Here is a 14,744-nt window from a genome sequence, read left to right on the forward strand (position 1 = left end):
TGATGAACAAAATTGAGTAGAAACTTATAAACGACACCATATTCCAGATTCTGCATCGACTCTCTGTATACAAGAACATTATTGGCTATTCCGTAATTTATAGCCGGTGTAGTTCATAAGATGTCATGGACCACGGGTGATTTCCGATTCATCCTGCATACTAGAACCAGTACCACTAGATTCATCAGAAATATCTCTTTTCTTCATCCATGGTTGCTTGTATGGCGCAGGATCCCCGTAGGCTCCAAAGTGCCCAAATCTCAAGCCCCTCCAATAACGACCTACTGGCCTTGCAACCGGGTAAGTTACGAGGGGTGGAACAAACGGTTCTGGTCCTGAAAGTGGTATCCCTGGCTCTGATTCTGGTACTAGCGGAGGTTCTGGCTCCGGCCCGGATCCGTCCACAGCCATGCGGGGCCTATAAGCCATCTCAATATCCATCTCAGAAGGCACCCAAGTCATAACTTCCCAGGGGCGACGTCCAAGACCATTCATACGCCAGAAGTAATCTGGGTTATCGTTTCGAACAGTTTGTGGGATACGATCTAAGGCAGCTTGGTACTCTTCAATAGTTGCTGCGTCTCCCTCCACAACTGGCTGAACAAGTTCAGCTGTGCAATAACACCCTAGCCAAATATTTACAAGTCAGCTATAGAACCATGAGCTAGCTAACTGGGTTTACGGAGAGATTATATAAATATATATAGTAGGTCCCTTACCGAGGACGATGAAGCACCTGTTTGCCTGCCACTGCCTACCGCAAGCCTGATTGACGCCGTATCTGGCACGTGGGACTATAGCACCTTCATCATTGCACTCACACAACTGTCTGCAATACCTCTGGAAAACCTCGATGTCCACAAGAGCTCTCGACTTATCATAATACTCTTTCTTCCAACGGGGCCAACGTTCAAACGGGAAGTTAAGTGAGTTCTCATGAGGCTCTATATCCATTACTACCTTCGGCGGGGCGCATACAATGTTCATCTTACCCCTCTTATAGAAAAAACTTGGATGGACTTCCTTTTTGATGGGATTAGGGCTGGTATCGTTTTGGAGGGGCCCTACTTTGATCCGGGGCTCCGTTCCCTTCAGATCTGTACCATTTCTAGTGCAGTTGGCACAGGACTCTTCATTGGTGATCATTGAGCGAGAGCTATTGAATGGGGGTATGTATACTGGAAAGGTAGCATTAGGAACGGCCGAGGGTACCGGAGTAGCCGAATAGTTACTTGCTGCAAAATGGAAAATTGTCAGGTTGGCCGGAGAAATTTGCTGGTGATCCCCTGGTAGCGTGGGTGCCATGTGTACCCTTCCGACGTTTAGAGCAAAAATGAGAATCCCGGTGTAGGCACGTATCCAGTCGCCCCTTTGTGGAACGGATATCCTAAAAAGCATTTAGAAAGGCCTTCTAGTTGAGATAATATATGGGCACCCTAAAGCTGAAGGCTAAAGTCTTCAGTTGGATCGTTGATTGATGTGAAGAATTTAGATATACACAGATAGGCATATATACTTACCTAAGTACCTAGGTAGTGGATAGTTTCAATATATTTAAATATCAGCCACATATATAAGTATGCATTGGTTTTAGAACAAAAGCGGGGTTCTAGTATGATATATATATTCTAAAACTGAGCTTATCATGAGCTGAGGAAATTTGAACTCCGGCTGGTCCGGATCCAGGGTCTGGTTAGAGCTAGATAATACACATACAGCGTGTAGAAATAGGGCACAGCTAGTTATATATAATAGGAACGCCTATCGAACCTTGGTTTAGTTTACACCTATAGCGGCGTACATTTACACGTGTCCGTACCGTTTGGAATAGTCTGCGGGCTAGCACCATATCGTAACACAGCCGTTATATATATAGAATCCTTTCTAATGCTAATTGATTTGTATTTAATGATAGACGATGCTTTGATAAGAATGCGAACATCTGGCTCCGAGATTATGTACAATGCATATCGCTGATCATGAGCACCAATTATACAGTTAGTGAATTTGTTAGTTATGAGCTTCACAAAATTAATGCATTACATATCTATTTATAGAAGTTGGAACTGTTGGCCTCGTTCTAGAAGCCCTCCTACAGCAAGCTGGTTAGGATGATCATGAACACTTTGCAGGTATATTAGCTTAGTAATCCATGATGCACGCATTTGCACTTTCTAGGTCTAGGCGACCCTTTAAATTTGTAAACAGATCTATGAAATATATCCTGAAACTTTATAATAAGCCCATGGCCATGTATAATGAAGAGGTCAACAGATTATAATATAATGTCAACCCTGGCAGCGCCACCCTCTAATTAGCTATTAGTGGACTATACATACCGCGCCATGAACTCATACATGTAATATTGTGAACCCTCTGCAAAACATCGACACTAGCTATTCCAATAAAGTATATAGGCAATTTCGGAACGGAAGAAACAAAAACAGAGATAATGAAAAACATTCGACAGAAGCATCAAAATGATAAAAAAATGCAACATGATCATATGACAGCGTGTATAGCTTAAGGACAAGTATGTGCAAGTTATATTAGTAGTGGTAGGCCCGCCACTAGCTAAAAATCTGAAACAAGGTCTACCAACAAATATGAAATGCATAATAGTCATGGCGTAAAAGTATGCGCATGCAGATATACGAATAACTCGGGTTCAAGGTGCTCGAATACATCGTGAAAGAGGGAGGATCCTAGGATCTAGATATTATCCTAGAGGGTTCGTTCGGATGATTCCAACATATATATGAAGTACACACGCAAAACGAACCTCCCTAGCTCCCATATGTATACCAACAACAAACACCGCAAACCGAAACCGTCGGTATATATATCACGACTGCTTAGCGCTAATTAAATAAGTTTCATGAATTCAAGAGTGCGGTGTGTTTTAAATTCAGCTAGGTGATACACAGCCTTGCGGCCTCGAACCACACTAGGCCTAGGTACCATTGTTACCATGTTGTGTTGGCCTTGTGCAATTGTGCAGCGTCGCACCGCCGTGGTGCGCCAATTGCTTTCAAAGCCTCCAAGATTGACTATTATTACCATTCTTCTTTTTTTGACAAGTTTGAGCATTATGTTAGTTTAGATGAATGGTTAGTTAGCAGCTAACTTGTCAGTTGAGCTGGTGGCTCGCGTGTAACTACGTACTAGTCGACAGGCATGTGTATACATGTAGGCCCAAGTACTTGATATTAATGTAGTGGAGGTATAATATATAAATCTAGATGATATATCTGTGGCTTGTGGTTTAATAAGGATACGTATACTATTTAATATTTTGTGTACTATGTAAAGTTCGAAAAGTCTATAGATACATGAACAATTAGGGTCAAAAAAAAGTCTACATCAACATTCATTTTCTTCGGCCTCGCAGCCCACCGGTACCGTCTAGATAAATAATCTTTTTTTTTCCCTTTTGTAATTTTTTATATTCCCCCCCCCCCTTTCTTCTTCGTATTTTTTCCTATTTTTTTGCCTCTCACCTTTTATTTTCCTGAAAGCTCCCGGTCCCGAGATGCGTACTATAGTCATCAGATTATTCCTGCCTGGAAGTCATCAAATAATGCTCCCGATGACGCCATGGTAATCATGCACATGCATGCTACTGTGGAACATGTCCCATCGACCTGCTATGCCAGTTGGGATGGATATTTTCGCATTGATATCCAACTACCTCCCGCGAAGGTGAATGAGGATACGGTGCGAATCCTAGAGTGTGGGTGCGGTGAGGTGTCCCATGATAATAATAATAATTTTTTTTTTCGCGGAAGGCTAGGCCAGTCTTGCTACATACCAGCCGGGCGCGGGCCCTGTAGATGACATGTGTAAAGCTGAGATCGATGTCGACAAATCTATCGCATGCATGCATGGACGGTCCGGGATGATACGTCTTGCTTGGAAACCCGGCGACCAATCGAATGATGATATGTATACATGTATACCTCCCCGAGTTATAACTGAGGGCTATAATAATATAATAAGGTATTTAACTATTTCCAAGATTATCAGTCAAGTCAAAGCTGGGGATTGATATATAAGTAGCCAATGAAAGAAATTACGGGATATCGCAATTAAAGCTAATACGTGTAACTAAGGTACTTACGGATACGAGTTTAATCGGGTTATCAGTCATGCAATGGTCGGAAGAAGGCCCGAGCATGATTAAAGGCCGTCTGGGCAATACCACGGCATCCTATGATAGCTGAACAACCGAGGGATAGGAGTCGAACGACTAGTCGCGGTCTAGGGGGTTGCATCTGATCCGATCGCGATCGGGTTCCTATATATTGTTATAACTCATCAGTAAATTAAAGGTTCTCCAAACAGTGCATTATCGATTATCCTTAATAGCACGATGCTGCGATATTTTTTGCAAAGACTAGTTTATAATTACCTTGGTCACCATGATAGAGGTACCTATCAGCCTCATGTCGGAGCCTTCGGTCTTGATCGACTTCCGAAATTTTCAATACGATATCGAGTGATACATGGACCAGCTCCAGGAGAGCAAGCGCAACGAGTAAAGCTTCGGCCATGGTAGCAGGAGCACTTTGCGCCGGGGTATATGTAAAAGGAGAATAGAAATGAAAACTAGGTGTGTGAGCGAGAGAGCGAGAGAGCGGTCAAAGATTTCTGAAGTTTTTTTTGAGGTGGAACTGCTGAGGATCGATGGTGGGTTTGATGCTTTTAACGTTTAATATAATGTAATGGTGGTAGAACTTAAGGGAGGGTTGAAAGCTAGGACTGAACTGCAGGTTGGGGCCCATCGAGTTATATTTATAACCGTACCCTTGTATTAATACGCCAAAAATGAGTCTAGAAGTTGAATTACATGGGATATCAATATAAGGCCCATGCATGTGATATCGGATTTTAGTCCAGGGCGGCGGTCTGGAACTTGATGGAATGAAATTCCAGGATCGATCGTCTTGTCCCGGATCCCGTTGAATGTCGTCCTAGATCAAACGCTAGATCAAGCAAACTGCAGGAACAGGGGCAATGTCCAGAATTATCTTGTGAACAATCCAGTTAATCCAAGTTTCAAGTACTTGCCGAATTAGGTCGAAGCAAACGTTAAACTACAGTTAAAGGTTCACAGCCCCTCACTGCATGCAACCGCTCGTGGCAAAAATCTGCCTGCAGGCTGGTAGGATATTAGGTACATACATCTACAATCCATCAAAAATTAGAGATTTCCCATCCTCGGCACCATCCAATATTAACCCAAGTTCCCGAGTTGAAGTTCGGTGGAAAAAGAGATCCTCGGCCTTCTAGATCTACAGAATCCCCACCGCTTGCGCGCAACGATTGTTCGAGAGCTAGGTCCTACGGGCTAGGGTAATCTTGGGCCTAGTCTCAGGTGATCCGAACTCGCCGCTCCTCTCTATGACCATGTACTACGACTATTAATTACGACAGTAGACCTCAATTTTCGAATCCCCCATCTTTCCCCCGAAATTTTGAAACATCCTCTCACTTGGAGACAAACTATCCAGATAGTCGCCTTATAACTCTATGTAACAATTTCAAGAAATCCCCATTCATGGCATGTTTTCCTTAATCCTTGCTGATCCTAAACTTTGATAAACAGGAAGCTGTCTTAGGTCAAACTTCATTGTTTGTGCTTCCAAATATGTATACTTTTCTTTGCCCATGATCCCACAAACTAAAGCAATTATAAGGCCATAGAAGCGAGAATGGGTTTTCAATACAATTTGTAGTTTCCGTCACACCAATAGGATACTGAGGGCATATGGTAGCAAACGATAACGATGGAAGGCTTGTGCAATTGTGGTTTGCTCATGAGCCCGCACGAAACCTTTCCTTCCGGCGCCCTAGCGAGCCTTCATTGCTATTTTGAAGCTAACAAACATTTGAGGCGTCATTTGGAGTGAAAGAATCCAGGAAAACCAGTGTCCGGGTTCTGATCGACAGAACCACAAGTACAACGACGTGATGATAGCCTTGCGAGGTCTATGCCGTCCGGAGCTTGACGTCTTGGAATTCATGAAGCGTAATTTGTGATAATTGATATACATCCTCGCCGTAAACTTTTTGCGGAAAGCTCACTATGTTTCAGATCAACTACTTTATAGTATCTCTCAGGTCGCTTTGTGGCTATACCTCAAACAAACAGAATTGGCCGGCCTCGTCGACGGTCGTTGTCACCGGATACGTATAGGCCATTTACAACATGTTAACACACAACAGCCTTGTTGGCAACTCTTTGTACCGATAGTCCTCGAGTATCTGGCTTGTCAAGGTGGAATACAAATTTTGTTTCGATTCTTGCTATCGTCAGAATTCTTTGTTACTATGTACTTATGTATCGAGTAGACTCGGCATTCTAGAAGCTCGGAGTTGGTGACGCAGAATAGTGTTTCTTGTTGGATTTTGTTCACTGTTGACGCCACAACTCTCTCGCTTGTGCCACAGCCATACTATTTGCGCCACTTCTTGTCTCTGCTTTGTAGCCAGCGGATCGACTTGTCCATGGTCATGTAGATAGTACGTACATGTGTAGATACAGATATATATCTAGATACTTACTTGCTTGACGACTCTTGAGCTCTCATGTGTGTAAACGTACATATCTAGGTCGGTAGGCCTATACCTGTAGTATATCGCAAGTGATGTTCCGCACATGTCCGTGTGCTGCTTCTTAAGCTTTGCATATTATATATATATTATAGCCTCGAGACTAGCCATGTCAGGCCCCTTGGGACCCGAACGCATTTGATCATATGTGTATATGCCCCCCTTCTAAAAAAATATCTTTGTAGGTGTATATCTCTAGATCTTAGGGCGCCTGCGCAAACCGACGATTTTGTGTATCACATGATCAATGCAATGTATGATGTATGTAATGTACATATCTTAGGATATGAATCACGTTACAAAGTTTCAAAGAAGCTTTAAGACATGACACACATATTTAGACAGCCCGTGTAGCTGTGCATGTGCACATCGTACTAGTCACAGAAGCCCGAGTAAACGTACCTGCTGCAATATTTTAAATTTAAATTTAAATTTCAGAAAGATTTCACCTTAGAACTAATATTTAGGACCTTTTTCTCCCTCTTCCTCTCTTGAATTCTGACAGAAAGGTAGCTAAGATCTAGAGGTTCGCCTTACATGTAAAGAATCTCCAACTAAGCTGTCCAACAATACATGGCTACTTCAAATCACCATATATACTTAAGTATATTATAAGATCTTAAGAGTCTCGCTATCCATTCCTCAGGTATACGGCATATATACATGCTAGCCTAGTGCGGTGGTCTTCGACGACACTAACTAACTTCTAAGAATAATTAGTTTAGCCTCTCACTTTTATCTATTTAATATTTTCTCGATTTATATATAACTTCAATTACCAACCTCAAATACAATAATATCCACTGTCATAACGAAGACCGGACATGCAAAACCCATAAATATAATGTCCACCGTTCTCCTACTACTCCTAGCGTTCATACTATCGATTGTCTACATTTTCAATAGACGGCCAAACCTCGAAACGGAAGCAAAGCATAGGCCGGCTTCATACAGAGACACCGCCTGCCAAACCACAGACCCAGATCGATATCAAGAGTCTGAACCCGATCTAGTACATACTCCGGCTACATTGGAAACAAACGAACTAGACGTGGAAGATCTAGACATACCTTTCCTATCCAAAATTCCGCTATATAATCCGCAAACAAGACTTACATACTTCATTCCCGAAAATGTACTGCCGTATCACCCGGAAGGGTTGGAAATCCCTGTTTCTGTGGTAAATCGACTATGTAAATGTGCTTTGGAGGCGTTTGAAGTTGAAGTTGAAGAAAGTGGGTCGGGTGGAGTGAAAGATGGGACCACAGCTATTACGGAGGTATTAAACCCTTCGAAAATGACATTTTATGTTTTGGAAGATGGCAGTTGTGAGGTCCGTGAGGATCGGGATGAAAAAGTTCCCGAAGAATGGGTCAAAGTGCCCGAGCGAGTGGTCGAGTTCCTAGCAGACGAGGTTGTGAAATGGGTGGATGGAGAGAACATCCCAGACAACATCAACATCAAATCAATAGATCTAGATGATGATTCCTAGTTACCTACTATAGACCTAAGATCTTTCGCATGAAGTCAAAAGCATTTCCCACTGTGCTATGCCTATACCAGGTTAAATACCAAATGTTAAACAGCTATCCGGGAAATATATTATAACGGTAAGCACTCGATCGCACAAATAGATGACTTTTTATACGAATGTTTATAGGTCACAAATAAATCAAATATGAATACAAGTTAGAGTATAATTTATACAAGCTGCGATATATCTCCAGCTGTCTCCGTCGGTATATATATGTACAGATGCAACCCCTACTTCCAAGCACGAACAAGTATCTACACGTACAACCAAATGTGAATGATATACAAATATGCCTCTATTTCCACGACCCTTCTTCACCCCTTCTCTCCTTCTCTACCTGCGCATCAAACTCTCTCTGTAACTCCTCCTTCGTCTTCTGCCTATCTTGTCCCTGCTGCCTTCTTCCAAATCCGCTCAAGGAGCCAGAGCTATCCCCTCCATCTCGGTTCTCACCTGGAACCCTTCGTTCACTGCCATATCCTTCGGATGACTGTTGTCTGATCCTCTCCCATCTTGACATATTGGCCATATCATCCGTTTTCGGTGCAGTATCTTGCTGTCCTTGTGGGGCCCATCTATCCTCTTCCATAGCTGGGCCCTGAGGACCCTCTCTCGCCCGTCTAGCACGATCCCATGCACTCTCTCCTGGCCTTAGGGGGGGTAATCTTGAGTCGTTACTTTGTTGTCTCGCTACCGCAGGGGTATCATCCTTTACGAGATCACCCCAGTCAATGCTCTCGCTTTGTACCCCGCCAAGACTCTGATTATCCACGGAATCGAAACGATTTGGCCGCCTAGTTCCACTTTCGCCTTCATCTCCATGTGTTGGTTCTCCATGTGTCGGTTCCCCTTGTTGCTGTGATGGTGCTGGTGGTGGTACTGGTAGCCCTCTTCTCGCAGCCGCCTCCTTCATTCTAAGCTTGGCATATTCCGTTCGGTCGTAGTTAAACTCCTGCAGCCTTTCGTCGGCGACTTCCGTCTGACGAGATCTGGAAGTCAACCAAATGAGTCCTATAGTGCCGACAACGTATTTTCCAAAGAAAGCCCAGGTTCCGACTCGAAAAGCGTCCTTAATCATTTTAAAATTCCCGGATCGGGTGGTTGCGGTGGCAGTAGTTTTGCGCGGAGCCTCGCCGTTATCCTGGAGGCTAGGAGAGCGAGCAGACTCCATTCGCTCCTTCATCGCAGCCCTGTCCAGTTCCTTAGCTTCTTTCAATGCTTTTTGATATTCCTCCGTCTCCGCCCAGTTCCTTGGCAAAGGAGCAGGTTTAGCATTGGGGTCAAGAGGCCTCCTTGCAATGATTGCGGCTTCGATTTCACCGGCTGCCGCTGTCCTCTCTGCCCAAGCCTTCCTAGCTTCTGCCATCTTCTTATCAAATTCATCCAATTCCTTGCCTAGAGTCATAATCTCTTTCTGAGCCATAGGGTTTGTATATTCATGGGCCCTCGCCCGTTCTTTGTCGAAATCACTTTTCATCTTCAATCGAGATCTATCTCTTAACAGCGCCCAGTCCCTCGACCAAAGGATAAACCTTTCCACCAATTCATAAAACTGCTTGTATTTATCTGTATCCCTCCGATGTGGGGGGGCATTTCTTAGCCGAGTTAACTGCCACATCGTAAAATTCACCATGGGATGTGGGGGCATCTGTAACATATAAAACCAGCGCTGTAACGCCGAACCCCAACTGTAATTCATCAATGGGGGTGGTGGTGTAACACGCGGACCTCTGAGATAATCCTCTGATACTTTGGTAACATCGATCCGTGGCATGGGGGGATCAATTGGTGGATACTTCCCGGAACGAGGTGGTATGATCGTCGACTCGGCGGAATTCGCGGCTGTAGAAGCAGAGCCAGCCGTAGGATTCGTCGTAGAAGTAGCAGCACCGGCAGCACCGGTAGCACTTGTACCCCCTTCGTTCTGTCCCCAGCCATTAGGATATATAAAGCCAGACGGTGGAGCTGATTCCGCTGTCCCCGTCGCGCCAAGCATCGTCCTCACGGACTTCTCCATAGGCCAATACTCCGTCCGAACAGCGTGTAAAGCACCACCAACCAAACCCATCAATCCAAAGTACTCAGCTCCATTCTGCATGTTCTGCGAGTAACGGCCTAATATCGCGTGTTCGGTTTGTGTAAACGGTCTAGGCAAGAGCTCGGCGCGACGGCGCATGGCGATAACATACACGCTATCACGCCCTTGGACACCATACATCGTATTTATCCCCGTCCAGTAGGCAATGAACCCCGGTAGTGCTGGAATTATATATGGAGTGGTAATCGCCGACGGTACCATCGAGGAGAGACGTTCATGTTCAGGGTGGTATAGGTAGTGGGGTGACGCGGGGTCCTTGGAGGCTGGAAGGTTGGCCCAGGGTCCGGTTTCCCTAGGGCCAGCTCCTTGCATTGCTTCTGCCATCGTCGAAAAGGACGTTGGGTAGAAGGAAACAATTTTTAATTGTTTATAGCAATGATGTTGGTTGGTTTCATCAAGCCATGGCGGTTGTGGAGAGGTTGCAAAGATGTTGTAAGAGCGCTAGTGGTGTGGTGTGAGGTTTCGGTGATATCATCGGGTCTCGGACTTGGGCGGCATTGGTGGGGCTGTCGGTCCCGGCTGCACCGCCACCGATGCCCCCGCCACGATTTTACCCCGGATTTGATACCGCGGCTGAACATGTGTTTTCATCCCAACTTCGAATCATGAACTTCAATAACAGAAGACATATATAAACGGGCAGATACGTTTCATGTAGAATATAGGTGATCTGTGAAATGATATGCTAGTTCAAGCCTGACGGACGACAGTATGAACCAGATGCCTTTGTTATTAATTAATCAGCCTCCTCCTCACCACCACCCCACTGGCCACTGCACTCTCGATCTTCGGTCTCTATATACAGAGATGATAAGATAAGAAAACCCACCGCTATAATATGAACAAGATCTAGCTCGACAACTGTTCGCTAATCTTCAAGAAGATAAAAAGAGCACAAAAGTAGGTAAATTACACAAAATTTCAAAAATGCCCAAAGAAGAGGATAGGGAATTACGCCAAGGTTAGGAGAGAGATCACAAGAAATACTCAACTTGTGCCTTCTCTATAGGTTGTTGATCAACTCTATTTTCTGCATTCTCCGGCGCTTGGTCGAACACATTGAAGAACCTACTGCCTGCATCATCGACCTCTAAAACGCTGGCTAGGTTCCCGCATCGGTAACAGTAGTTCGGTGCAGACCAAACAGTACTCAGGCGGTCGTCATACAGCACCTGATAGCCTTCTTGACAGAGCTGATGCGCCCGCAGTATATGTGAGAAGTTGTTGATCTCCAGAAACTTTTTGACAACCTGCGCACCGAATGTATACCCCGCACCTCTCGGAGAAAGAGCGAATTCGTCGCGCTCAGCGTCAGGGTCTGACCAGACTAGATCGGCCATTGGGCCTTCATGAGGAATCTCTATACACCCAGAATGAAAAAGCACAAAAAGCAATTAGCAGGTGAGCTCAGCGGAATATTAGATCATATGATGTGTATAACTAGGGTATTATGATAACTCATACCTCTAAATCTGTCGATGATCTTGATCTGATCAATTGAATGTATAGATGGTGATAGACCTAAAACAGCAGGTTCAACGGTTATTATAAGTCTTCTCCTTCCCGGGTTTTCCCTTAAAAAAAAACGCCACCGATCCTAACCCGGTATCTCATGCGTTCAGAAAAGTACTCACCTCCATGTACACAGAAAATGTCATTGTTGATCACAACGCTGAGTGTCAAGAAATCGAACATGTCTGTGAAATGGTGCCAAACATTCGCACTGCCGTATTTTCTAGCACATTCTGTATAGAATCCATATGATTGCGTAACGCCTCTCGATTCATGGTTTCCTCGGATCAAGTGTACTCGGTTCGGATACCGTAGCTTTAGGCATACAAGCAATGATATTGTCTCGACGCTGAATAGCCCTCTATCGACGTAGTCGCCTAATAGAACCATATGTTTTAGAATAATTTCTTCATCTCATCATATTCTTCTCAAAACTTTAATACTGCTTTCTCCACGGTAGCATTACTGTAGATCCGGCCCGTAGAAAGAAGACCAGGGGGGCAACCCCCATTAATAATGAAATGTTTGAACGGGAGGGAGGAATATCGCAACTTCTCAAGATAACAGCCTTCCTTCGGTTAATGTCCACCCGAACGAAACATATAATGCCAGAATTTATGAAGGGGCATTAAGCTTAACGAGAAAAATAACAAAAAAAAAGTTTTTGACCTACCTAAAAAGAGGTAGTTGGTATCCGGGCAAAATCCACCTATTCGGAAAATCTCGAGAAGGTCGTAGAACTGTCCGTGAATGTCACCGACAACCGTTACGGGCGAGAGGATATGAACCACATTACTCTCCCGCATCAGTAGTTCTTTCGTCTTGGCGCATATTGCTTCTATTACCGGTTCGGCGAGCAGTTCCCGTTTGTATAACCTTTCAATGCAGGCATCGAGGTCGACTAGAGGTGCGGTATCGGAGATGAAGAATGGGTTAGCCTTTTGCCGTTGTAGCTTTGACGATCATACGGAGTACACGAGCTCAAAAACTTCGTTGAAAGTCACAAGGGCCCCTCAACGAAGCAGAACTTCTTACCTGGAAGCCCAGGCATCTCAAAAGATCAGAATGAAGCCGCTCTAAGAGCAGGCTACCACAACGTAAACGATCGTCCAATGTTTTCGCCCTCTCCTATTATTCTTCTTTGTTGATGCTATCACCCAAGATTCCGGGAATCAAATCAAGCACCTGTAAACTGTAACCAGCCTTCCCTTCCCGATACGGCAGTAACGGATTCTCGCAGAAAACGTGCAGGTGAAACCTGTCTCTTGCGCCTTACGTCTCGCGGATGGCCGATGGCGAGATGTCTTGAAATAGCTTATTTTTCGAAGAAATTGCGATAGCTATTTACGGTATTCCGTAGGCTGTGGTGATGCTCGTCCGTGGGCGCTAATTAATTGACACCAGAAAGATCCAGAGCAGGAAGGGCGAAGAAGCAGGGGACAAGGGTAGTGCGCGTGCAAAGATCGGAGCTTCCTGATGTCGACAAGTTGATGTTAGACTTCAACGAGGGTAAATGAGAAAGATTTTCTCTCGCGCGACGAGTGTTTGGAGCGTGGCCGTAGATGTAGATGTTGTTCAGGATGAGGTCGAGAGAGAGGTGGGATGTTGAATGCTCAAGTAAATGTCAAAGTCGAGCTTGGACGGAGAAAACAACACGCGACATCCAACAGAGTCGACCTGGATCGACAGCTGACACTAGCAAGATATAAATTTTCATACTTGACCCTGAAATAGAACTTATCAAACTTATTGAAAGCGCCATTTTATTTTCTCTTTAGTTTGATTTTCTAATAAAGGGATATTAGCTGTCTAACCGATACCGAATTGCATGAAGATAGAGGAGATTAATTTGAATAGTCAAAATTTTATATAAAAAAATAGCTGGATATTAAGCCCTAGGAACCTCGAAGGATGTTGCAATATCTAGTATCTCGCAATTGATAGATTTTATATGAGGATATATATACATTTAAAATCTATAGATCCATCGAACCATGATCGCGGAGTGCTTCCATTGTATCTATACAGATAACAATATAAAAGGCGCGATTGCCTTGATATTCAGAAGCTCGTGTATGATTATTGATCACCGGGATTGAACTGAAATATATCAATTCATCTTCTTCACATGATACAGCCTCATAAATCCATCAGCTTGATAAGATAAATACATCCTCAGGCTTGTGGCAAACCGAATTTTGAGCCTGCAAGGGAAGAAAAAACCTCAGACAAGGATACAAGTTAGCGATTCGCCACTACGCTAACCATAACCCTATAAGCAAGAGTAGTATTAACATGCTAACTTGAATCACCTTAATAAAATACCCCAGAGTCTCATTATCCCAGAATATATTTACATTCTAACTTCAAGCGAGATCAAATTTCATGCACTCCGCCCGCTCAAAAGAAATCGAGACCGTTGAACCCGCTTAAGAACCTAACGAGTTCTCACTCAATCAAGGGCTAGTAAGCTAGCGAGCTGGAGGGAGCTCAAGCCTGCTAACTCCTCCTCTTTCTCCTCCTTCTATCTCATACTAATAATTCCGATTCTAGAGCTCGCTCTCACGACATCTTCTAACTTTATCATCTCACGGTCTGAGCTAAGGCGCTCACATGCTCTTCTACCTTTCATTGTAGAGAGACATGTATTAACTCTACAGAAGCGGCATTGTGACCCGATTGACGATTTTTAGTTCCTATAAAATGTGACAAGGGGGCCCAGGGGGGCTAAGACATTCGTACAGTTCAACAGCAGGGAGCAATGTCCCACAGACGGCAATGAGCTGTATCATGCATATGATTCCGAAGTGTCGACAGGATATCTCAATGGTCCAGGGTTTCTGTATTATCTATCTGCTTTTCTGACAGGTCGTATGCGCCTTGATACGCATGGTAATGCATTGGCTGCTTCATCCGAACGTCCAAGAGATGTGCAAAACCTAGGAGGGGTATTCGATCTTACGTTGCCAAGGGTCTTAGAATGAG

At 44.2% G+C, this 14,744-nt stretch overlaps 4 protein-coding genes across 4 annotated transcripts; 1 reads left to right on the forward strand and 3 right to left on the reverse strand.

Moving 5' to 3' along the window:
• Positions 1-123: 123 nt before the first annotated feature.
• AOL_s00097g131 (uncharacterized protein) lies at positions 124-1,398 on the reverse strand (the record flags this gene model as incomplete). The annotated part of the gene is made up of 2 exons (XM_011125964.1): positions 124-626; positions 720-1,398. 2 exons carry the CDS (start codon positions 1,396-1,398, stop codon positions 124-126), a joined length of 1,182 nt encoding a protein of 393 aa, XP_011124266.1.
• A 6,061-nt stretch (positions 1,399-7,459) lies between these two features.
• AOL_s00097g132 (uncharacterized protein) lies at positions 7,460-8,107 on the forward strand (the record flags this gene model as incomplete). The annotated part of the gene is made up of 1 exon (XM_011125965.1): positions 7,460-8,107. The coding sequence occupies one exon, from the start codon at positions 7,460-7,462 to the stop codon at positions 8,105-8,107; it is 648 nt and encodes a 215-aa protein (XP_011124267.1).
• Positions 8,108-8,444: 337 nt separating this feature from the next.
• AOL_s00097g133 (uncharacterized protein) lies at positions 8,445-10,571 on the reverse strand (the record flags this gene model as incomplete). The annotated part of the gene is made up of 1 exon (XM_011125966.1): positions 8,445-10,571. The coding sequence occupies one exon, from the start codon at positions 10,569-10,571 to the stop codon at positions 8,445-8,447; it is 2,127 nt and encodes a 708-aa protein (XP_011124268.1).
• A 650-nt stretch (positions 10,572-11,221) lies between these two features.
• Positions 11,222-12,565, reverse strand: AOL_s00097g134 (uncharacterized protein; the record flags this gene model as incomplete). Its single annotated transcript, XM_011125967.1, has 4 exons — positions 11,222-11,607; positions 11,712-11,768; positions 11,882-12,136; positions 12,433-12,565. 4 exons carry the CDS (start codon positions 12,563-12,565, stop codon positions 11,222-11,224), a joined length of 831 nt encoding a protein of 276 aa, XP_011124269.1.
• Between the last annotated feature and the right edge of the window lie 2,179 nt (positions 12,566-14,744).

Source organism: Orbilia oligospora (assembly GCF_000225545.1).
Source record: "Orbilia oligospora ATCC 24927 unplaced genomic scaffold scaffold00097, whole genome shotgun sequence".
In the NCBI taxonomy this organism is placed as follows: Eukaryota; Fungi; Ascomycota; class Orbiliomycetes; order Orbiliales; family Orbiliaceae; genus Orbilia; species Orbilia oligospora.